The 26,595-nt window shown below is 35.1% G+C and overlaps 1 protein-coding gene across 2 annotated transcripts in view; it reads left to right on the top strand.

Moving 5' to 3' along the window:
- LOC136028396 (galactosylceramide sulfotransferase-like) overlaps positions 1–24,264 on the top strand; it is a 53,481-nt gene extending 29,217 nt beyond the window's left edge. Inside the window, exons 3-4 of one of the 2 annotated variants that reach the window (XM_065706211.1) lie at positions 5,834–6,629; positions 18,121–24,264. In XM_065706211.1, the coding sequence (XP_065562283.1) occupies positions 6,124–6,629; positions 18,121–18,253 (639 nt within the window). In that variant the 5' untranslated portion in view covers positions 5,834–6,123 and the 3' untranslated portion in view covers positions 18,254–24,264. The remainder of the gene's footprint in view (positions 1–5,833; positions 6,630–18,120) is intronic. The other variant, XM_065706212.1, reaches the window with a different exon arrangement.
- Positions 24,265–26,595: the final 2,331 nt, after the last annotated feature.

The raw sequence follows: 26,595 nt of genomic DNA, 5'->3' as shown, positions 1-26,595 counted from the left end.
TGTGATCTTTGGGATATACGGAAGATAGACAATATTTGAAAGCTTATCAGTAGTCTCACATTGTGAAGTATCTTCTTCGATTTTACAAGAATGTCTTTTTATTCTACGGTTAATTATTTTATTGACAAAAGGAATGGGGTATCCATTGCCTAAAAGAATATCTCTGATAATGGTTATTTCTGCATTTATATACGAATCGGAGCAAATATTCAGGGCACGATCAATGAGGGAAGTTACAACTGCTCTTTTAACTTGTGGGAGGGGGGGGTGATTTTAATTAAAGTGAAGATATCTATTGTTTTGTGTTGGCTTTCGATAGATAGTAAAATCCAGTTTATCAGCATTACGAATAATTAATACGAAGCATTACGAATAAGCAGCATTACTCTTTATCAGCATAAAGAATAATAATTAATTAAAAAAAAAAAACATCTAAAAACGGTAGTTTATTTTCAAATTCTAGGGTGAACTGCAAATTTCGGTCATAAGTGTTAAGATGATCCAAGTAGCCCCGAAGTTCAGCTTCCCCATAATTCCAAAGTGAAATTACGTCATCCATACAACGACCCCAATAGACGTTTTTAAAAAAATAATAATTCAATGCCCAATTCTAAAGATTCTTGACATAAATATTTGCTAGTAGCCCGGATAAATTTGCCCCCATGGGTAAATCATTTTTTTTGTTGATAAAAACAATTGCGAAATTGAAAATACATAGAAAACTTATTACAAATTTTAACAAGAGTCATTAAAACTTCACAATCAATTCCTGTCGCTGAAGCCTCGATTAAGTGGTAAGTTTCTTCTATTTTATTTTGAATAATTCCTCAGAAATAGTCACATCTATATTTGTATACATGGAAACAATGTCAAAACTACTAACTATTGTGTTTTCTGAAATACGTGTGTTGCTAAGTTTTTTTAACCAAATCTGCCGAATTACGAATATATAAATTTTGAGAATACAGTAAAGGTTTGAAAGCTGTGCAAAGCCATTTCCCAATATTGGCAGCGGGGGCTTTAGTACAAGCTACGATAGGTCTTAAGGGAATACCCTGTTTATGTATTTTTGGTAAACCGTAGAGTTTAGGACAGACACTACCACGGGGGAAAACCTTATTGTATAGGTGTGGGGTGATTTTACCATTTTGTTTCAGCTATTTTAATTCATTTATAATATTATTAGCAAACTGATCAGTAGGATCATGAGCAATTGTTTTATATGTAATTATGTAATTTAAATGTGAAAGAATTTTGTTGTCATAGTCTTGTCGTATTCATGACAACAAGTGAATTGCTTTTGTCTGCTATGGTTATTATAAAAGAAGGATTTTTTCGGAGATTAGATAGTATTTTTATGTCATGCAAATTTTTCGGTGTGGAATTGGTAGGAGGCTTAAACTTTTTTTGGCTGTTATAAAGGATATTTATAAGACCAGATCTAACTTCATCCGGGTTAGAGACAGAAGGATAGTGTTTATGCAAAGCGGACTCTAGAGAGGAAACTATATCTGCCATAGGAACCTGTTTCGGTAGAAAAGACAATTTTGAACCTTTTTCTAGTGTTTCGATTTCCTGGGGTTCCAATGTTTTAGAAGAGAGGTTAAAGATTGGGGGAAAAATGAGCGTGGGAGGGGGCCTAGGTGCCCTCCAATTTTTTTTTGGTCTTTTAAAAAGGGCACTAGAACTTTTCCTTTCCGTTAGAATGAGCCCTCTTGCCAGATTCTAGGACCACTGGACCGATACGATCACCCCTGGAAAAAAAACAAAACAAACAAAAACAAATAAACAAATAAACAAGCATCCGTGATCTGCCTTCTGGCAAAAAATACAAAATTCCACATTTTTAGATAGGAGCTTGAAACTTCTAATTCTCTGATACGCTGAATCTGATGGTGTGATTTTCGTTAAGATTCTATGACTTTCAGGGGTTGTTTTCCCCTATTTTCTAAAATAAGGCAAATTTTCTCAGGCTCGTAACTTTTGATGGGTAAGACTAAACTTAATTAAACTTATATATTTAAAATCAGTATTAAAATGCAATTCTTTTGATGTAGCTATTGATATCAAAATTCAACTTTTTAGAGTATTGGTTACTATTGAGCCGGGTCGCTCCTTACTACAGTTCGTTACCACGAACTGTTTGATCTGATTTTATCATGTTTTATTTCTGCTCGTCTTAGCTTTTAATATGACTGTTTAGTCAAACAGTTCGTGGTAATGTGGCAAGGAGTGACCCGGCTCAATAGTAACCGAAACTCTAAAAAATAGAGTTTTGATACCAATAGTTACATCAAAAGAATTGTATTTTAATGCTGATTTTAAATATATAAGTTTCATCAAGATTAATCTTAACCATCAAAAGCCCCTATCTACAAAATGTGGAATTTCGCATTTTTTTGCCAGAAGACAAATCACGGATGCTTCTTTATTTGTGTTTTTGTTTGTTTTTTTTCGTTTTTTTCCAGGGGTGATTGTATCGACTCAGTGGTCCTAGAATGTCGCGAAAGGCTCATTCTAAAGGAAATTAAAAGTTCTAGTGCCCTTTTTAAGTAACCAAAAAGATGGGAGGGCACCTAGGCCCCCTCCCACGCTCATTTTTCCCCAAAGTCACCAGACCAAAATTCTGATATAGCCGTTTTATTCACCATAGTCAAAGAACCTAATAACTATGTCTTTGGGGACAACTTACTCCCCCGCAATCCCCGTGAGAGGGGCTGTAAGTTACAAACTTTGACCTGTGTTTACATATAGTAATGGTTACTGGGAAGTGTGGAGACGTTTTCAGGGAGATTTTTTTGGTTTGGAAGGAGGAGAGTTGAGGGGAAGGGGGTTACGTGGGGGGATCTTTCCATGGGGGAATGAACTTTGAATGGAGGGGGTGTAGGATTTTGCGAGTTTTTCAAAAAACAATGAAAAAAATAAATATGAAAAATTTTTTCTACTGAAAGTGAAGAGCAGCATTAAAACTTAAAACGAACAGAAATTATTACGCATATGAGGGGTTTACCTCCTCGTAATACCTCGCTCTTTATGCTAAAGTATTTTTACTAATCTCAACTATTTATTCCACGCCCTTTGCGATTCAGGGGTCATTCTTAAGGAATTGGACAAAATTTAAGCTTTAGTGTAAAGAGCGATGTATCGACGGGGAATGAGCCCCCTCATATACGCAATAAAAGTTCACTACGTAAAATATAGAATAGAATATAATAAAATATAGAAATATAGAAGTTCGCTACGTAAGTTAATTCGCAAGTTATGTATATTTTTTACTCATAAAAACGTTCGTAAAAAATCAAAAGTTCTAGTTGCATTTTTAAGTAATCAAACAATCGGAGGGCAACTTAGGCCTCCTCCCTCGCTCCTTTTTTCTCAAAATATTCCGATTAATTGCAATTAATTAATATGTAAATTTCATTTTAATTATTTATGTGCCGAGAGCCAAGATAAAAACATGCATTAATTCAAAAACGTCCAGAAATTAAATAAAAAAAACAAGCTTTTTTTAAAATGAAAGTAAAGGTCAACATTTAAACTTAAAACGAGCAAAAATTACTCGGTATATGAAAGGGGCTTTTCCTCCTCAACGCTCCGCTATTTACGCTAAAGTTTCTTACTCTTTTAAAAAGTAGAGTTAAGAGAAAGAGTCAAACTGTAGCGTAAAGAGCGGGGCATTGAGGAGGAATAGCCCCTTTCATATACTGAGTAATTTCTATTCATTTTAAGATTTAATGTTGCTCCTTACTTTCATTTAAAAAACTTGTTTTTTTGTTTTATTTTCTTTAAGAATCATAAGTTTGGTAAGTTGTTTTAATATTGATATTGTAAAAAGACAGGGTATACCGTTTTTTTCTCACAATTGTAGTTGTGGCATTCAAGGATAAAATATAATTTTTTATAGATTTGAAAAGTCACTTCAATGTGAAACGAAAAGAATAAAAAACTCACCTCAAACACAAAAACAGGGTAAACAAAAAAAATAACACCATACGTTCTCTTTTCCCCAAATGCATAAGATAGATATTTTAAAATAGCTATTTTATTCAAAATAGTCCGAAAATTTTGTAATCAGGCTTTCAGGTTGACACCATCCCCCCACAGCCTGGAGGTGAATACTGTATGTTGTGCGCCGGGTATATAAATTGTTTTTATAGACGTGGTGGTCGCATGAACTTCAGAGGAGGCTCAGTTGATTGGAAATTAAAGGTTTTAGTTCTCTTTTAAGAGTCAAAAGTGATTGGAGAGCACACAGCTCCCCTTCCCCCGTCACCTTCATTTCCCTAAACGTATCTGATCAAAATTCTGATAATGCCATTTAGTAAAAAGCAGTCCAAAGAACATATAATAATGCCTTCAGGATTGTCCCATCTCCCAGAGCTGAAAAAAAGGTAAGAAGCCCTTATACCTTCTTAAGACCAGAACATTATTTGTACGTTAAAGAAAACAGATACAATCTCAATTTTTTCAGTTTTTTACTTTAACAAATCAAAACTATTGATTTAAAGACTTTAAGACTAAAAGACTTTAAGCAATAAGTATCGGTTGTTTCATATATATATATATATATATATATATATATATATATATATATATATATATATATATATATATATATATATATATATATATATATATATATATATATATATATATATATATATATATATATATATATATATATATATATATATATATATATATATATATATATATATATATATATATATATGAAATTTGTAATTAAGTACAAATTAGGTCCTGATTTTGAGAAGGTATGGGGGTTGTCAGCCTTACTCATGTTTGTTTCTGCTCGTTTTGAGTTTGACTCAGTTATTTATTGTAATTTCTGTTCGTTTCGGGTTTTATTTATTCATTGATGGTGAATTGAGATATTTCCACTCTTGGAAGATAATTTTACTTTACTTATGCTCAGTCTTGGTTCCTTGCATCTATTTACTTTTCTTTGAAAAACTTGTCTCGTGGAAAAAGTTTTTTTTTAATTTATAAAATAAAGCGTCTATGATACAGTATGAAATAGCTTATCTTATTTAGAAAAATAATAATTTCTGGAACGATTGCTTAGTCCCATATTAACATGGCTTGGCAATGAGAAATATCAGCTTTTTAAACGTAATCTAAGTTTCAATCACTGTAAGATCTAATTTCATCTTGTTTAAAGTTTCAATATGTTACTTTATTGTTTTTTGAAAATTGTGTTTTCAATCGTTTTTACTAATGTCGTCAAAGACGATAGATAGGATATTTTGTTCGGTATAGTTGCACAGTTGATACAAAAAAGAGCTTATTGCCTATTCAATTCATAAATTGATTAACCAACCTAATTGTCTGTTCAATTCAGAAACTGGTGTCCCACAATTGTACAAAAGAAGAACCAACTTAGATATTTCTTTAGAAATATAAGTTGTGCCTTTATCATAATATCAATTTCCTTATCCTTCTCTCTGTTTCCTTTTCTCTTTTCCTATCCCTCTTTCTTTTTTTTCCTTCTCTCTCTTTCTCTATAAGCAAATAAATTCATTACAATTCAAAATACAAAAAAATTATAAATCCAAATAAAACTGTTTTTGGGTTGGCAATTTATGCCTAAAAAAATAAAATGTAGACTAAAAATGATATTACAATATTCTCCCCGCTCCTCAAATTCTTATAAAAATCTATCTTTTTTCTGGTAATTGAAAGAATTTTGAGCTACTGAAGATAAAATTTAATTGTTTAGAAGAGAAAGCCATTTCCAGAATGGTACGCTAAACTTCACTTTCGTAATTAAACTTCGTTTTCCGTGAATGTACTTCAAAAACTTTTGTTGTAGGTATGCATACATAAATGACTTAAATGTCATTCTTCCATTAAAGTGGCGGAACTACAATGGTCGCTATAATGGTACTCTAGAGTTTTTCTCAACAAAGTGGTTTGAAGACGCACCATGGCACCATCTAGGGTATGATGTAATGACCATTCACACAAGATGGAAATCATACAGCAATAAAACAAGCCCTAGGTGGGAACCCGACTTGTATTACCATTATTCGAGAGCCAGCAGATCACTTTGAATCTATTTATGGCTATTATGATTTTTTTAATTTTTTTGGAAATTTGACAATGCCCGAGTTTTTAGATAATCTGAAAGATTTGGAATTAGTGAGAATAAACAATGTAGCTGGACGAAATCAAATGCTCTTCGATCTTGGATTTCTGGTACCAGATTTTGATAATGAGGATAAGGTAAAAAAATTTACAGACGAAGTCGAAAAGAACTTTGACCTTGTAATGGTTGTTGAAAAATTCGAAGAGTCAATGGTCTTGCTAAAACACTTATTATGCTGGGATTATAAAGATTTTGTGTTTTTCAAACTAAACGCCAGGAAAGAAGAAAGTAAACTGAAATTGTCTGCTGATCAGGCTGACAAGTTAAGGAGGTGGCTAAAAGCAGATAATTTTCTCTATACAAGGTTAAGAAAGGTTTTTGAAAAAAAAGTTAAGGAATTTGGATATGAGAGGATGGAAAAAGAAAAGAAGAAATTATCATCGGCAAGAAATCAGGTCATTGAGCGATGTTTGTCAGGGAAAAAGAACCTGACTGGCGACAGTCTTATTGAGGAAATGAGGTACGTTTATTTTACTATTTGAGTTAAAAAAAAATTGTAGCTATTCATGTACAAGCAGTTTTTACTTTAGTAAGAAATCGTGAGAATATTTCTGTGTCTATTTACTAAAAGGCGATGAACAGCGAGGGCCTTATAATACGTTTTTCCGATAATGACTATTTCAGCCTCTTCTAAGCCAAAACAGGTCATTGTATTATCAATTACAAAAATAAAAGTCATTAAAATAAGAAAATCACCCATTTTAAGGGCAACGTTAGAATATGCCGCTGGATTTGCCCCTCTTAAAGCATGTACAATTTTATATACAGCCTATTTGTCTGTATGGCAACAGCGTAATTGACTCTCAAATCTCTAAGCGGTATTCTGGCGAGTCCTAATGGTTTTTTTCATGACTTCTGGGCTAGAGAGAGTGAGATTAAGGAGCTTCTGTCAAGAACTCAATCCATGTAAGAAAAGATATAAGCTTTTTTGTAAAAATCAGCTGAGAAACATTTGAAACCAAAATACGCTTGAAATACCACTTAGTCACGGGATCTGTGCACGAGCGCGTCGTTGATGCTTTAATAGAATTCAAGTCACTGAAAATTTGGAATTGGAAAATTTCTATTAAACTGGCCAACCAATGGGATTCCTGCTTTTTGTTGTTACTTGTAGTTTTCGCCTTAAGTACATCTTACCAAACTTTTCTAGCTGAATAAAATTTGAAGATGAAAAGGAAGGGGCTGTATTCTACTATTGAATTTTCTTCAAAATTCAGTTTTTTAATAAGTTTCACACGTAAAACTTAACATGAGTAAATATATTTCTTGCCTAAGGCTCAATTTAATTAGCACCAGATCACCCATAAACATTAATAATAATAATAATAATAATAATAATAATAATAATAATAATAATAATAATAATAATAATAATAATATTAATAATAAATAATAATAAAAAATTTATTACCCGTATTTTTCACATGGAACAAAACGGAGTACAATCAAAAAAAAAAAATAAAAGAAAAAAAGAGAAGAAAAACGGAGAGAAATTTAAAACACAGCATGGAAAAATACACAATCAAGAACTATAGAAGCCAGGGGTAGTTCCATTTTGCCTGAAAATTAGAAATCAACCGGTTTACCGCGATACTGGGCTGCAATCCTGTGTTTATCAATCATATAAGTATTTCTGAAATAAAGGGACCGGAGCTTATGTTTTTGGGTGTCAGTTAATAAATTCAAAAATGGCGCAACATATAGAATATGCGGCAGTGCGACAGCGTTGTACATATTCGCGAGATACTTTCGGCATAAGAGGAGTCTGCTGGCGACTATAGACCCATACGCGGTGCGGAGTTTTTCTCGATGTGTTTGACGAGCAGTAGACGAGTTTCGTTAAGGTTACGGCCTATGGGTAGACCCGAATACACGACGTGAGATGAAACGGTAATTGACTCGCTACCCAGCAGGAGGTGTTCAGGCTGAGAAGAGCTATCGTTGAAAAAAAAGAACTGCAGATTTAGAAGCATTGAAAGCCAGGCCGATTTTTCGGTATTCATCACGTAGAATCAAGAAATTCGATTGCAGACCCCTAATAGACCGACTTAGATTTAACAGATCGTCTGCGTATGTAAGTAGCGACACATTTATATTCCTGGAGATAAAAAAAAACATTGACACATGCCTGGGCATTTAAAACACTGTTATTGTACAAACTTGGGGATAATAATGAGCCCTGGCGTAATCCCCATTGCACTTCCCGGCTGAAGGGCCAAGAAACGGAGATCAGCACCGCCGGTACGGACTTTAAAAGTCTAATGCCGTATCCTTTACCTTTTTTTTACCTGGCGGACACCTTTCTTTACTGGAAGAACCACTGATGTGATGCGGTTACCTATCTTTATGCACGCTTTTAAACGGCAATGCATATCGTACAGTATGCTAGTGACACGAAGATTTACACCTTGCTGGTAAGCGGCTAAAAGGGCCTGAGCGTGAATCAATGAATCAAACGCTCTACTCACATCAAAAGCAACAATCACTATAAGGTCACCAGATTCGTGAGAATCTGCTAGAATAGCGGCAGGACTGAAGAGAGCGTGAGCACAACCCAGACCGGGTCGGAAACCGAACTGGTGGTCAGGCATTCGGCACGAATATTGAATTTCTTTTGAGACTAAGATCTCTAGAACTTAACAGAGCACTGGAGCAACAGTGATTGGCCTGTACGAAGAGCATTGGTCTTGTGGTTTCCTTTTTTTAAGGATTGGCGAGAGCAAACCGATATAAAAAGAGTCAGGTACAATACCAGTGGTGAAAATAATCTGGAATAGCAGCGTCAGATATTCAATAAGCATAGTGGTACCGTGTAGCAGATTTAGTGCGCACAGTTCGTCTACACCACGGGAATGTTTCTTCTTCAGCTTTAAAATAGCTTCATGTACGCTCCCGTAAGTAATGACAAAATCAGGGACACATTGGTTGGATAATACCGATTCTAGCCGGTTTGCGAAGGGATTAAACGTATTTGGGTCGGGGGCACTGAATTCGTTGGAAAAGTACGATTCCTATTTTTTTTCGCTAATCGAATCATGTGGTTTTCCGGCGGCTGGTTCGCTCAACCGGGCTTTCCAGATTAGTTTTGGGTCACTTACGATTCTGGAGGAGTACTCTTCTTTTAATTTGGTACGATGAGCTTTCAGTTGCTTGTCAAATTTTCATTTCGTCCATAAACGGACCGAGTTAACAGGACCGGATTTGGTCCTATCATAATCTTGCCAGATTCTAAACCCAAAACTTAGAATCGTTGCAACACTTAACTAGGGACGGATTTTGCAAGAATTTGTGAATTTCTGTTTTCATTCTAACCTTTCTAGTAGGAACGGCTATTTTCTCAGCTAAGAGGATCGAGTGAGTAATTTCGGCACAGAATATATTGATGAGTACTCTCACATCTGCGGGATCAAAATTCGAATTCACTTGGAGTAAATGGAAGAGGATTCGTATCTTTACAAGAAGTGAGTTCAGCACCTGATGACACAAAGTAGTATTAATTTTATCCCATTCACTTACTACTTTCCACTTGTCATTTTTGGGTTGACGCAGAGCTGGTTTTATGCTTAGAGATGCTAGTAGGGGTAAGTGATCAGTGAAGACAGCGTCTTTTAGAACAGTTAAACTTCCATTAATATTCTTAGAGCAGGCCGTGTGGTCAATGTTTGAAACGGACCCAGAATTATGAACGAAGGAGTAATCACTGTATTTTGGGAGGATAATAAGTTTGTCATCAAAGATGCCGTTTAGAAGCTGACTACGGGCACACGTGCTGTAAAGCAGGTTGCAGTTGAAGTCCCCCGTGATTGCGCATTGCAAATCTCTCTGGGTCACTGACTTCAGGCACCTCGCTAGTTCACGAACTGCGTTCATAAACTTTCGCTCCAATATATCATCATGGTAGTTTGTAGGAAGATATACGTTGAAGAATGCGATACTGCCGGAAAATATATCCAAGAAATGATCATGCGTAAATAACACCTTACTTTCAATATATGGGTGGCAAACAATCGCCAAGCCACCGGAGGGGCGTACGAAAGACCGAATTTTTGCCAACTCGAAGTAAAAAGTAAATTCGTGCGAGAACTTTAGGAGAGAAATATTGTGAGGAGAGACCGTATGTTCTTGTATAAACATAATGTCACAGTCTGTACAATATTTTTGAATTATGGCAAGTTTGTCGGGGACTCCTCCGTTCATGTTCCATGACGTAATTTTGACACAGGCAGGACTATTAGACATTGGGCTGCTTCAGTTCACTGATGATTTTTATTATTGTGGGGCAGTTGAAGGAATGTCAAGTGTGGCGTTTTGATTTGCAGAGGGTGCATGCTATAAGGTTTCCACAGAACTGGTTGGGGCTAGAGACATGACCTCCTTCTCCGCGTCGAGAGCAAATTTGCTGGCTAGAACAGGTAGCAGAAATATGACCAAAATTCTGGCAGTTACAGCAGCGCTTTGGAAGAAAGATAAATTCCTCGAAGGGGTACCACTCCAAGTCAATCTTAGGAGGGTTTTTCATGGCGTGGTTCAGATGCTGGCGGGATTAGAATTATAATTTGAAGGATCTGGTTTTGCCACATTCATCAGCTTTTTCACAATTCGGTATAATTCTCTTAAGCGCGTCACCATTAATATGAGCTGGGACAAACGTGACCATACCAATGAAAGTGGGAGTTTTAACGCTTGCCAGTGTTTCAAGCGATTTTTTGTTAATAGATGGTGCTAGTACCGCTGCTTTAGATTTGTTCTTAGTTACGAGGCGGCATTCGTACTTCTCTCGATGGAGTTCAAAATCATCATCATTCAAAGCATCACCACAAATATTCGACAAGAAGTTTTTCCTTTCTTCTGCGGTAACAACGGTAGGAGGAGGCTTTTTCAAGACTACTGAGTAAGACGGAGGAGAAGGAGTAGACTCATTAGCTTGAGCAGCTACAGAGTTGCCTTCAGACCACTGTAATGATTTCTGGTTCAAAAGGTCAAGCAGGACATTGAACTTGCGATTCATCTCGTTGACAGTGGACACTACACAAGCAGCGATCCCTTCATTGCAGGCGGGAACTTCTTGGGGCTCAAAAATAACGAATTCAGGAAGCTGTCTCTTTTCTTTGGCACAGCGAGCGAACATCTTCGCAATGTCCATCAAGTTGCTCTCGTCCTTACGTGTTTTATTACACGTTCCCCTAATTCCGACTTGCGATAGATAATTTCTTTTGCTTCTAAAATCGCTTCACGGCTGAAAAACTCGAGTCCTCACCTAGTAAAAACATTTGTTTTCACACCTACTATCATAGCTCTTGAGATAAAATTAAGTACTGCATTTTGTACTAGGTTATCACCCATTTTACTGGTGGTTTCCTTACGAGAAAAGTAAGGGAAGTATAGAGGGTTGGCTACCTTGTCCCCGCAATTTAAGGGGCACGCCCGGTGGGTACCACGGCTTTTGCTACCAACTCACTCAACTCACTCACCCCCTTCTGCTTACTTTTCTCTCGCCACCTTTATCGCAGCGTGATTGCCTATAACTATCGGAATTCCTAATTATATTCACTGCTTGATGGCTAAATGAAGTGTCTAATTTTTTGCTACTAACTAGTCAAACAGGTTTCGTAAGAGATCTTCGTTTGTCGAGAGATTGCAAATAAAAACTTGCCAGACAGCTTTGTTTAAAACCCAGAAAAAGGTTATTATTTAGTTGTTCACGAAAAGAAATCTATTTAAAGATTTGACAGAGTTTTTACATTTAGCTAAGTCTTGGAGATTTGCCAGGACTGGTGCATTCGTGCTTGAAAAATGTCTTTTGCTGTCCGAGCTAAACAATGGGTTCTTCCGTTTCTTCAGTCAAAATCCAAGAATTAAAAAGGGCCAGACAATTTCTAGATCACTAATTTTGTAGAACATTCAACTTTCTACCTAGTCCATCCAAATTTAAATACACCTTATGTAAGTATATTTTTAAGAGAGATCTCGATTCTCCCCATAATCCTACGTTACCTTTTTTGTCCATTTTTGACGATAAAAATAGAACTCTTAAAGATACAACCGTTTGGTAAAAAGAATATTGAATTCTATTTAAATTTTTTCAATGTGACCTAGAGCACTGAGCAACAAAAAAATCTTTTGAAAACTGTCCAGGGTCTTCCAGATGAAATAGACTAATTTTGATGCTCTGAGTCTAAAAATGATCTTGGTTTTGCGAAATCAGGTCACGATTTCTAGAAAATCTGTTTTGCGTAAAAACCAACAAGCTGCGGATCCTCAGTTGAGAAACCTCTGACGATTTCTTCCATTTTCCTAAAGAAATAGCAGTCAACGTATCCAAATTCAATTTTTATTTACTTCATTAAATTTGATAAGCATAAGTCATAATATTTGCAAAAGAGGAAGGCGAACTGGCTCCTGTTGTGGAGTACACACTTAAAAGTGTGCTTGTTGTTGTCAATGAATAGTCACCAATCTCACAGATTGTAATGCGAAGTTTCAAGTTTACCCAAAAGACCGGCGACATATAGGCACCATATGAGGCTTTTTCCTGGTGGAAGTAGCCAATTTTGTCCTCATACCTTCTACAAAAGAAAGTGATACGCACTTCTTCACCAAGTAGTTTTTTCTCTTTAACTCTGGGGGCCAATAGCTTGGAGGTAGTCTTCGACAGGCTGATATACAGAACCAGATCATTAAGCTTGCTTTGCGAAAAGAGCCTCAGACCATTGTGTGCTTTACACTCCTCTTCTGTATGTCCTCCCTCGTCTGTATTGGTGGCCTTGTCTCGGTGTCGGGAAGCTCTATGAACACTGGTGCAGGATTTTCTTCGCAGCGAGCAGCTAGACAGCAGGCAGAAGGAAGTTCGGGTACTTGAGGCTGAGTCGATTCATCCAGTTGATGCCAGTAGCGTTTATGCCACAGAAGTAAAAATACGACGAAAGGTCCAACGGCTCCCTCCAAACCATCGAAGTCCCAGCCTTCAGTGAAGTTTTTGCATCCTTTGTCAACAGTCCGAGGTATCACACGTACATCTTGTGCACTGTCTGCGGTGCGCAAGACTAATCTTGGTTTACCGAGTTTGACTTCAAAGTAAGCCTTGTAGACGTGCTTTACAAATCCTATGATGATCCTACTGTTCACTGAGAGCGTGTAATCTCTAAAGGTATAAAACATCACAATTGCAGAAAACGTAATCATTGCATTACATGATCATTCCATGATCCTAGCAGAAAACATCATGATCATTGCTGCATCACCTTCGTGCCAAAGACATATTAATCAAGTGAAATAAATAGAAGAATGCAGGTTAATATCAGACAATGAAATTTAGAATCGATTCGATTGACTAAGGGTTATTGAAATAAACTACCAATCATTCATACACATATGCAGCCATTTTAACGAAATAACATAATGTTTTCGTTCATCATTTCCTCAAAGAATAATATAATTTAACTCAAAACCTCTGATTTTAGCATATGTACAGCTCGTCAGGTAGGCCTATGGCTGTATTTCAAAATATTGACCTGATAGAGCAAAATTAATGCGATATTCAGACTCCAAAATGAGTCTAAATCGCTTGAGAAACCCCTGGCGAGTTTGGCTGTTACCTAGTGTGATTAAGCAATTTTAGGGGAGTTTGAAATTCTTTTTATTTGCAAAAAATTTGGTCGGTTAGGATAGAAATTGGGGAATTTGAATCAGTAGATGTGTGGCATTTAATTTGTCTATTTTATTTGTATGGATCATAAAAAAATATTTTTGATATTAGATAATCCTTTGATCCGAGCTTGGCACTCTCTTGGCTTTACTTGAAGACTCTTTCTTTGTCTATATTTCGTTTCAAATAAAAAATCTTGAATCTTATATAATTAGAATCAGTAAAATAAGCCATTTTGTCACGTGTCTGTTAATATCACAATTATGTTTTTAAAAGTTCTGGTTAATATTCAGTCGCTGGCTTAATGCATATTTGGTACCACGAACTGTTTGAAAAAGTAACTTGCCTGCTGAAATGGTTCTGTCTTGCTTGCTAAATTGAGGATACGCTACGGAAATTTTCTAGGTTAGTTCTCTTCATTTTTCACTGTCACAAACCAACTACAAAACAATGATTCTAGGTGGTGTAACCAAATAGTTACCCGGCTCAATTCGTGGTAAGTTACCAGTTCGTGGTAACAAAATTTAAGCAAAGAGTGACCCGGCTCAATTTTAACCGAAACGCTAAAAAAAGGAATTTTGATATCAATAGATACATCGAAAGAATTTGATTTTTATGCTGATTTTAAATATGGAAGTTCCATCAAGTTTAGCCTTAATAGTCAACAATTATGAGCCGGAGAAAATTTACCTTATTTTTGAAAAAAGTGGAAAAAACCCTGAAAATCATATAATCTAAAAAATCACACCCTCAATTTTCAAATCAACGAACCCTATTGTAGAGGCTTCAAGCTCCAATCTGCAAAATGTGGAATTCTGAACTTTTTGCTAGAGAAAGATCCAAGATGCGCATTTATTTGTTTTTTTTTCCCATGGGTGATCGTATCGACCCAGTGGTCCTAGAATGTTGCAAAAGGGTTCATTGGGAAAGAAAATTAAAAAGTCTAGTGCCTTTTGTAATAGACCAAAAAATGGAGAGTAAATAAGCCCCCTCCGGCCCTTTGTTTTCCCAATGTCACCGGATCCTTATTTGAAATAGCCATTTTGTTCAGCATAGTAAAAAATCTAATAAATAACTCTTTGAGGACGACTTAATCCCCAACAGTCCCCGGGGGAAGGGCTGTTATTTATAAACTGGGCCCATTGTTTATATATAATTTTGGTTATTAAGAGTTTACAGACGTTTCAGGGTTTTTTTATGGTGGGTTGAGGGGGGGGGGGGCTTAGGGGGAGGTGGTTATGTAAGAGGACCTTACCGTGGAGGAAATTTCAATGGGAGAAGAGGATTTTCATGGCGGGGCACCAGTTTTCCCAGCATTATTTAAAAACCGATCTGAAATTAAATAAAAAAGCATGTTTTTACAACTGCAAGTAAGGCGCAACACTAAAACGTAAAATATTACGTATATGAGGGGTTCGCCCGTCAAAAGAGTTTTTTATTCTAACCAAATTGTATTTGTGATTCAGAGATTATTGTTGTAGAATTGGAATAAAATTCGAATTTAAAGCGTGATGATCGAGATATTGACGAGGTGGCAAACTCCCTCATATGCTTAATAATTTCTGTTTGTTTTGACTTTTAATGTTACACTATACTTTCAGTTAAAAAAATTGTTTTTATTTATGTAATATCAGTTAGGGGCATAGAGAAGTTTTATTAGCAACACAAGAAAGCTGGCGAAATAATGTTTCTAAGACTAACAATTATAAATGAGGTACACGAAATGGTTTTTCATGGCTGTAAGACTGTAATTATAATTAAAAAAAATATACAGGAAATAATGATATACTCTTGTTGTTGTTGTCAATAGTAAACAAGTTTTTCAAATGATCTTACGGGTGTTAAATATTTCAGAAAACGTCGTTACGGCAAATTACAGAACTGGGAAATGATTTTATTTAACAATTTTGTAAATAAATCCACTGCTCAAGGTAAAATCGAAAATATTAGAATATTAGATAGCTGTGTTTGAGAATGTAAAAAAATGTATTATTCAGGATACACTTGAACAGCTCCTAAGACCACACTGGCTATGTATTAGAAATTAAAAACAACGGGGGAGAAGAAAGTGTTTGGATAGTCAGATACTGAGAAACGCAATCTGCAAAAACAGACAATGCAACAAACCTGGATGACTAGTAGGCTATGCTAAAGAAATATATTGATCGCGTAATCTCCCCCTTCCCCTATTCTCTGCTTTATGAGCTGAAACGCACAGTGGCGATAATAGAGGTGGTGGACTTTTTGCTACCCTAATTTGTTTTGCTCACCCCATAAATCTTTGCAAATACCTTAAATGGACCTTGTTTGAACTGTTTTTTTATATGCCGAGTCCCCCTCCCCAGTTCCTGGATAAAAAATAGTATCTCCTTCAAATTTTCGTGAACTTTTACAGTTCATCAGTTTAAATATAGCTTTATTTTCAAAATACACTCTGTAAGAAAACTCCGATTAACACTATTAGGGAGCAACAGCTTTAGGGAATAAAATGTCATCGAACATCATATATAAATGGAAAAATGCAAATATTAAGCTCTCAAGGTCCGAAGAAATCTCTTAGTATTATTTAGTTCACGTTCAACCTATCTAAGTTTCCTGGTAACATAGTTAACCCTATCCAACCTCTCCAAATTGGGTTCTGGTCGGAAAATGAAAGTGCTATTTTTGTTAAACAGAATTTGCACTAAGAAGGCTATTATAACTGAGCAGTATTTATATTCAGGCTTAATCCAAATGTAGGGAGCCCAGGGATTAATTTGTACTTCTTACCTTCCCAGGCCATCTTTTATATTTACCTGAACGTTAACAAAAAGAACTATAGTTTTTTGTTGAACTAATGAACTATGTTTGCCACAACCTCAATGTAAAACATGGTTTCTGGTATATTAGGCACTTATTCCCTTGCCACTATGTAGCAAATCGCTGATGCTTCGCCATAACTGTGATGCAGAATCTACCCCAAATATTTCCATTTTTGCTGAAAATCCTTCCCCCTGAGAATTCTGTCTGAAAATCTTCCTCTTAACATAGTTTCATTAGAAAGAGACTTGTTTTTTATTTTCATTATTTGATCTCTGATCATTTTTCAGTTCATGGTGGATATTTTTTCTATGGAGAAAATCATTCCTAGAGCTTCGCGACCCAAAAAAGATATTTGCTTCCCTACAAAAATTTAGCATGGAAAATTTCTCCAGTGGGTAGTCACCCCCTCACAAAAAAATTCCCCAAATAATTCCTGCCTCACTGAAAACTTTTCCCAGACAACATATAAAATGTAGTAGCTAGGGAGAAAGTAAGACATTTGAGATGAATTTTGAATATTAATTCTGAGATATATATATATATATATATATATATATATATATATATATATAATATATATATAATATATATACATATATATATATATATATATATATATATATATATATATATATATATATATATATATATATATATATATAATATATATAATCCCAAAAATTACATGAATTCCCTTAATGACACCGAAAAAAAATTTTATTAGTAAAAATTAATCGTGATGGAAAATCTTTCCAAACTAATTATGGTTATTTATCAGTCTAGCTTAAACTTCACTAAAGCAATTCCTATGTTTTACCAAAGTTGATTATTTACAAAACTGATTCCTACCCGTGAAGTAAATCAAATTGTTATCTTATTTAAATGAGAAAAAAGTATTTACCAAATAAATAATGAAATCCCAAATTATAAATCAAATTCAAATAATGAAACAATAAAGAAAAATTATAAATTCTATTCGATTAGAATAATTGATAAGGGACATCTTAATTCTGTTTAATAATTAGTACAATTTTGATAATTCTACTTTTGTAACAAAGATTTAGTCGAAGACGAACTTTAGATCTATGGTCTTTAAGTATGAAGAGGAGTGGGTCTGAGATTGCAATTTATTATTGAAAAAAAAAGAGATACCCCCCCCACCCCTACCTCCTACTTGTAATACTCTGAGAACATTTTTTTAAGACACTGAAGCGTAAGACACTAAAAGTTAAATTAAGGGATTTAAGAAGAAAACCCAAGTAAATCACCCACCAGTCGGATTTCAGACCAAAGTTTAATAGTGGCCTTACTTCTTGATGGTCTGTTATAAAGGGTAAAGTTCCAAAAATATATTTAACTTAAAGTAAGTTTAGAAAAGTTGGACTTGTGAATGAATTAGTAAAAGGGAAGTTTCCAAGTAGCTGTTGAAAAGTAAGTCCCAAATTAGTTTTTAAATGGAAAAGACATTTGTCTTAAGCACATTTTTTTCTTTTTTTTTTTACAGGAAGCGCCCAGGATGTCGACTCTATACAATTGGTGGATACACTTTTATGGATTCTGTTAAATTGGATCAATGGAAAAAAGCTGACACGGCAGCCTTAAAGTCTCTGACGAAAAAATGTAATAGCCTAAAATGAACTATGTGCACCGTTTGAATATTTAAATTAGTTTCTCCTAGTGGCTAAGGTTGTAGCCTTGTGGAAAGGGGGCATTATGAAGAAGAATAAAATATTCAATGCAAAAACGTATAAAAAGCTATGGTTTGACTCTGAGTTTCTTGCTGGATAGTCAGGATTGTTGGAACCTCTTTAAATTATATAGATTTTTAATCATTATTGATATCGCAATAGTGCTGGCTAAGTAAATAACAATGTTGGCACATTGTATTATTTATTTATTTATTGTTTCTTTGGTTATAGACAAGTCTGCTTGTTATAGTAGGAAATTTCATAAAACGGCTCTTTGAGTTGGAAACTGAGATGGCCATAGTTTGTTTAGATCATGGAAAGTGATTGGAGAGATCCTTCCTTACGACCATCATTTCCCCAAACACATCCAATAAAAATTTTGAGATAGTCATTTTGTTCAGCAGAGTTAAAAAGTATTTAAATTATGTCTTTGAGGATGATAAACCTCCCCCCCCCCAAAAAAAAAACTCAGAACAAGGGCTTTAAGTTATGCCCTTGGAGCAAATAAGGTTCTTATAGAGAGGATGGTCATAAGAACATAGGAGGGGATCTCATTGGATTGGTAATTTTCGGTTAGTTCTGCTTCCCTTTTTTAGAGCCTAAATTTTGAGATTACTATTTTGTTCAAAATAGTCCAAAAATCCTATAACACTGCTTCTGGGGTTAATACAAATCACCAGAGCATGGGGGCAAAGGTTGTAAGTTATGCTCAGGGGGCATTTAAGGCTTTTATGAAAGGGATGGTTGTATAATACAACTACAGAAGAGATAATAATGAGGACTTTTTTCCCAAGACATTGAACCAACAAAACCTATTTTAATATTTCGGCCCTATATCTAAGGGCCGTCTTCAGCAAAGAAAATAATATACAATTAAACACTTACAATAAAAGTTTTCGGTTAAAAATCCATTCTTTTTTTATAAATAGCCTTGGCATCATTACTTCTTAACGAAAAGTTCAGCCAAGACTGTGTGATAAAAGGTAACATCTTACAAGCTAAAAAGGTTCATTCATTTCACTAACTGTATTTATTAAAAATTGGAATAATTTCTTATTGCGATATTAGCCTTCTCTACAGCTAATCTTGTAGTTCTTTTGGGATTGGGCTTGTTTTTATTCGTTCCTATTTTTGTTTTATTTTGAATTAGATTATTGTCTGTAATTAATTTTGTGTGCATAGGGTTGAGTGTGTATTCACCCAAGTCTCTAATTAGGGAGGTATTACTATTTAAGTTTCGTTTGATTTCGATTGCCTCGCGGACAGTTTGTTTGATTGCTAGGTCATTGCTAATTAGAATTGTTTCGTCAAACAGAACATAATGGTGTTATAAACTTTAGAGAGAGTATTTTTAACCATAATTCGGTTAAAAATGGAATGTTTAGTTCCCTTTTAAGAGTCAAAAGTGATTGAGATCAACTAGCTCCCCTCCCCCTCCAACTACATCTGTTTTTCATCAATTATATCTTATTGATTTTGTAAGATAGGCATTTTGTTCAGAACAGTCCAAAAAACAACGCTTTTAGGGTTGACTCAAGCCCCCAGAGCCCTGGGGTAAGGGTTTTAAGCTATACTCTTAGAGTATATAAAGTAATTATGGAATGAATGTTTATATAAACTTCGGGTGCTGCCCATTTGATTTAAAATCAGAAACTATAGTCCCTTTTTTCAATGGTCAAAATTGATTTAAGAGGAACGTCACTTCTTCTGTGCTGGGGGGGGGGGGGGGTCAGCACATACGTCAATTTGTAAAAATGGCGTATCCGGTACTGTTTCTGGATGATCAGGTCTGGGTCTATTTAAGAATCCCCCCTCCCGTACGCCCATCATTTCCCAAAACAAACATGCAAACAAAGTTTTAGACACTTTTTTTCAGCATTGTTGAAAGGTTCAGCATATACGTGTTTGAGGATGTCAACTCCACCTACTGAGCCCTCAGGGCAAGGGCCGTAAGTTAGGCAATTTGTTCATTGTTTATATATAGTATATGATACTGAAAAAAGGCACGCATGTTTGACTTCTACTTTCCCATAATATTAAGGGTATTAAAGATGAGTCTTTCAGGGAATGTTTAGGGGAGTATTGAACTGGATTAAAACATGTTATGTGTAAAAGATTTGTCAAAAAGGCATAACTCAGGAATGAATGAGTATATTAATTTGAAACTTTCATAAAATGATAAAGGAGATGATCAATTCACCAGAAAGGCAATATTTGCACTCTACTAAAAGAAAAGAGAAGGTAAAGAATATGACACAAGATTTTGCGGTCCCTACCGGTGGTGCTGATCTCTGTTTCTTGGCCCCTCAGTCAGGAAGTGCAATGAGGGGGGGGGGGGGGTTGCACGCTACCACTACTACAACTACCCTTGATTATACTACTAACACTACTACTATTAAAACTCCTAATTCTGTAGCGAGTATTACTATGGCCGAGGACATCCCAATGAACAGCTGAGGAAATATTGAGGGGAAAGTGGAAGTATATCATAACATACTCTGTGCATAAAAATTGCTGGATATGACTACTATCATAAGAAATAACTAATTTTGTAGTGAGTACCAGTAAGACTGAGGATATTGAAGTAAACATCTTGAATTAATCAAAGTTGAGTTAAATCAAAACGTACTATATACATACAGATTACTGATAAGGGCATATCAGTAATATTTTGGAATAGATAATAGTATCAAGAGGAAACTTAGGGGGCATCATGAGTAGGAAGTTTTAACTAAAACGCAAAACGTACGTGGTACTATTGCATTTTATACTGATGTTACTACTATTACTACTAATAACAATAATGATGTATTACTGCTACAACGGTTCCTACTACTACCACTACTACTATGAAACCAGTACAGTTGAGGCTGCATGTGTGAAGGTGACAATTTGACGGGAAATTAAGGGAGAGTTGGAACTAAATTGAAACACACTATGTGGATGTATTTACTGTGATGCTGGATACGTGATACTGTGATACTATTACTATTAAGGCTAAGTCTATAAAGGTAAAATTTGAGAGAATATCATGATAAATTTTAACTAACAAAAGACACTATGTGTATTTAGATTGTCCAGAGAGCTTATCTTAAGAACTGATTTGTATTTTAAGTTCGAGCTCCCAGAGAATACTTAAAAGGGATTATCAATTGGCCAAAACAGAACCCCCGATTATTATTATGTTATTATGATTATGATTATGTGGAGAAAGACTATCAAGAGCGGTACCTGAGAGATTTCTGCAGGCACGTACGCAGGGATTTTTTTTGGGGGGGGGCCAAAACTTTTGAAACAGCAGATATAAAGTAACACTTTTTTAATTTAGTAACTAAATACATGCAAAAAGCACGTATATCGGAAAATACAGATTAATTTTAATCTGTGGCATTGTAGCGGATTGGGGGAAGAAGACTGAGCCTCTAAAGTACGTTTTAGGCTCAGGTTATGTTCATAGCGATTTGGAACCAGTGATTAATCTACTATATCCCACTGAAAGGGATATTTTAGGGTTAACAGTGCAATATGGGTGCTGTGGGGGGTAATTCTTCTATTGCGAAAACGTCAATTGTAATGAAAAATGATAGTTTTTAAAATTGATCCATTAAAAGATGTACTTTATCCTGAAAAGGGGGGATAGACGCCCTAACATCAAGGATAATTCTATTTTGTTGTGGAAAGCAAACTCTCTTTACGAAAAAAAACAGTACAACCGCTAACTAGTTCAAAGAGGGTAAAAAGTTAGACAGAAAATAGGTTAATAATTGGGCAGTGACTTGACCGGATAATTACATGCTGTAAAATCCCAAAAATAGGCTTCACAGATGTATCTAGATTCTTAATAAATGTCCTACTTTTGCCAGAAATCCGAAGAAATCATGGAGAAATTAAACATATCGCAAAATTTAGGGGGGTGGGGGCCCGAATCCCCCCCCCCCTGCGTACATGCCAGGCTTTATGTGTAGCTTTTCCAACTTTAATGTTATATCAGGTATACCATCTTTACCAATTGGAATCCAGCTACGTGTCTAAGGAGAAATGAAAAGGAGAAACTTACAGTACCTGAAATGACTACTCCGGATTCTTTTTTAAATAAATTTTTCCCAGGAAATCAGACTGTGGATGATTTAACCTTGAAAAAAGATTATTACATCCATAAATGGACCCGACACCTTTTTGATCATCTAGGACTTGTAATACTCATCACCACAAGGTGAAGTGTATTACCGAAGGTGCTTTACCGAAAGGTGTAAAGCTCGAGCTTTAACTAAGGCACAGCACATCAAAACACATATTGGTCTATAAATTGCACTGATATAAATTGCACTTTATGGTTTCGATTAGCTCCTGGACAAACGGTTACCAAATTCTTAGTAGTTCAAGTTGCAAAAGGTTTTTGAAAAGTATTCTCTGGCGATATGGCATAAACAAACAAATAAGAAGCATCTCACAGACTTTGAATCATTTGAGGGACTTGACTGTTAATCAAAAATTTCACAGCCTATAAGTCTCGGATGTTCATTAGTCACAAAACATACAGTTTTTTTCTTTGTCGTGGTCAGGGATCAGCTTGAATTGGGTCTGGGAAATATATATATATATATATATATATATATATATATATATATATATATATACATATATATATATATATATATATATATATATATATATATATATATATATAAATAAATTGTCTGTCTGTGTGTGGGTCTGTCGGATGACGTCATATTTCTGTGTCGACTAACGTCATGTTTTCGACTGACGAAATTACAGACCGGAACATCGGGACACAAATGACGACCGGGACACCGGCACATAAGGAATATAAATGACGACCGGGACACTCAAAGAGAAAGCGACCGGGACACAAGGAATGTTCGATTAGCAATCACCATCAACAAAGCACCGGGACACAAATGACGACCGGGACACAGGGAGTATAAATGACGACCAGGACATAATTAAAAAAAAAATAAAAAACTAAAAAAAAGGTAAAAACTACAAAAAAAACTAAAAAGAAAAAAAAACTAAAAACTAATAAAAAACTAAAAAAGCTAAAAAGCTAAAAAAACTAAAAAAGAAAATGAAATGAAAAAGGAAAAAAAATGAAAAATAAAGGAGAAAAACAAAACTAAAAAAAAGAAAAAAAACTAAAAAGAAAAAAGAAAAAAAAACTAAAAAAACTAAAAAAAGTGAAAACCAAAAAAAAACTAAAAGAAGAAAGGGGAAAAATACAAAAATTTATTTCATCATATACCATTTCAAAAACGAATGTATATACAGACCGGGACACCGGGATACAAATGACGACCAGGACACAGGGAATATAAATGACGACCGGGACACAGGGACACAACTACAACATGGACGCTTGGGGGCACAGGGGGATATATAAATGACGATGGGGACAAAGGGAATGTTCGATTAGCAATCACCATCAACAAAGCTCAAGGGCAATCATTAGAATCATGAGGTATAACTAAAAAAACTAAAAAAAAGGTAAAAAACTAAAACCTAATAAAGACCATTTCAAAAACGAATGTATATACAGACCGGGACACAAATGACGACCGGGACACAAGGAATATAAATGACGCCTGGGACCCTCAAAGAGAAATCACAGATTGGGACACCGGGACACAAATGACGACCGGGACATATGAAATATAAATGACGAGCGGGACACAGGGACACAACTACAACAGGGACGCCGGGGGGCTCAAAGGGATATATAAATGACGATGGCGACACAGGGAATCGTCGATTAGCAATCACCATCAACAAAGCTCAAGGGCAATCATTAGAATGATGAGGTATAGATCTGAATACGGATTGTTTTCCCATGGACCATTATATGTTGCATGTTCAAGAGTCAATAAAGCTGACAATCTATTTATATGCACAGACAATGGGACAGCAAAGAATGTTGTATATTCGCAAGTTTTACGTAGTTAAAAACACACATATATATATATATATATATATATATATATATATATATATATATATATATATATATATATATATATATATATATATATATATATATATATATATATATATATATCTATATCTATATTCACAGGTGGGACATAGGGACACAACTACGATGGCGCGGAACTAATATGGCACGTAACGAATTACGCGCGCGGGGGGGCTTGGGGGGCGCGAAGCGCCCCCAACAACTAGGCGTTGGGGTGGCGCGAAGCGCCACCCCAACAGCTATATATATATATATATATATATATATATATATATATATATATATATATATATATATATATATATATTATATATATATATTCGGAAATGAATTGTTGGGAAAATTATTGGGGATGTTTAACAGGAAATTCTTGGGAAAGGAAAACTGTGAATATAGAAATACACAACCAAGAAAAATCTAGGAGTGTTAACTGTTATTTACTTTTAACTCAACATTAGTTAAAAGTTCATAGCCCTGTTTCTAAAACCAAGAAACTGAAAGCATTGTTATATTTCAATTTTTATCCCATTCCCATTGGTAGTATTAGATGGTTTACTGATTGAAATTCTTGGGAATTCCTTAGGATTCTCTATGTTATTTATTGACAATTTTGTGTTTTGTAATGCACACATTTTGTTTTGTGTATATTATCAATTTTGAGGGCTCTGACAATACCCCGAATAGCAAATTACAGATTTTCACTATTTTTTGCAGTAAATTGTTGACATAGTTTGGTGACTAGTCAGTCATTGTTTAAAGAGATGTAGAACAATTTTTCATACAACTCACCTGTTTCGGACTGCCTTTGTGTTGAGATTCGTATTTAATGCAAATATTGTTTTACGTTCTGTGTTTGTTCAAATGTTACTATCCTATATTTTATTTTGTTTAGTGAACTCGTGTAGACGAACCTGCTTTTATTCGCTGTTAGGAGCTTTTCTTTCGAGCATATAGGAAAGGTATTATCTTGGTTTGTTGTGTTTTAAATTTTCTTGAGAAATGTCAGATCTTAGCTTTTTAATCTCGGAAGTAGCTCACCAGTGTTCTTAGGTCTGTTTTTGTTATTTCTATGAATTGTACAGCTGAATTGAACAATAGCTATTTACAATTAAATTTATGTGCTTGTAACTATTCTTTTTGCTCTTGAGGCATTTTCGTTCTCTTTTTTTTTAACTTATTTAAAAAAGATAGAAAAATAAGGTTATATGAGATAATTAGCTTGTGTTTAATTTCCTTGTTATACTTAGGCGTTTTAGGGGTTATCCTGCTTACACCCTATATCAAAATTTTGTTATATGCTTGTTTGTATCCTACATCCGGGTGATCATACTTATTCCCTATGTAAGATATTCCAAGTGAGTATAAGTCCAAATGAGTGGAATATCTTGCACAGGGAATAAGGGGGTTGAATCTTGCACAGGGGGTTGAAGTCACCCCCTTCAGTTGGAATTTCCAACGTTTATCGTACTTTTCAGCTATATTGGACAAAACGGCTATGATGAAATTTTCATGGGATATTTTTGGAGGGATGGCAGTGAAAAGGGGCCTAGGAGGGGCAGGGTTGCCTTATAATCACATCTTATCAGGTTACCCCAAATGACTACCATAAAAATCCCTATTGGTGAAAAAATAAGATAAGTTAAAGCTGCAGTAATTAGAATTTATCAAGAATGTAACTCTAAACCTACTCATGGCTCTCTGTTTAAGTCTTAACTAAAGAAAAACAACTAGAAAAAAATGAGGCTTTAATGATGTTTGTATTGCAATCTCTTCTAGACACATTTCATCTGGAAGGGGTATTCGCTTAGACTTTGAAGAGGGCTTTGTCGATTGCAAATTGAAAGTTCTAGTGATGTTTTTTAAGAGTCGAAAGTGAGAATTGGGCCGACAGTATCCCCATACTTTTTTTCTCCGAATGCATACGATCAACATTTTGACATAACAATTTGCCCAGTATAACACTAAAAAAAAAAAAAAAAAAAAAAAAAAAAAAAAAAAAAAAAAAAAAAAAAAAAAAAAAAAAATACCTTCGTGATTGACAACCCCCGCACCAAGCCCCCAGGGTCCAAACTGTAAGCTATGTGAGTTACCATTGTTAAAATATATGGTTCTTATGGAAGAGATGGTCGTATAAGTTTGGAAGGAGCATCATTCAATTATAAATCGAAAGTTATAGTTCAATTTGTATGAATCAAAATCCTTGAAGGGCGAACAGCCTCTCCCTCCCAACCACCATTTATTCCTCTAATGCGTCCGTTCAAAATTCTGAGATGAGGATTATATTTTATCCATGGTTAAGTAACTA

This window comes from Artemia franciscana, chromosome 6, assembly GCF_032884065.1.
Source record: "Artemia franciscana chromosome 6, ASM3288406v1, whole genome shotgun sequence".
Taxonomy (NCBI): Eukaryota; Metazoa; Arthropoda; class Branchiopoda; order Anostraca; family Artemiidae; genus Artemia; species Artemia franciscana.
Note: the sequence above shows the minus strand (reverse complement) of the source record. Positions and strands in the feature narration are given on the sequence as shown.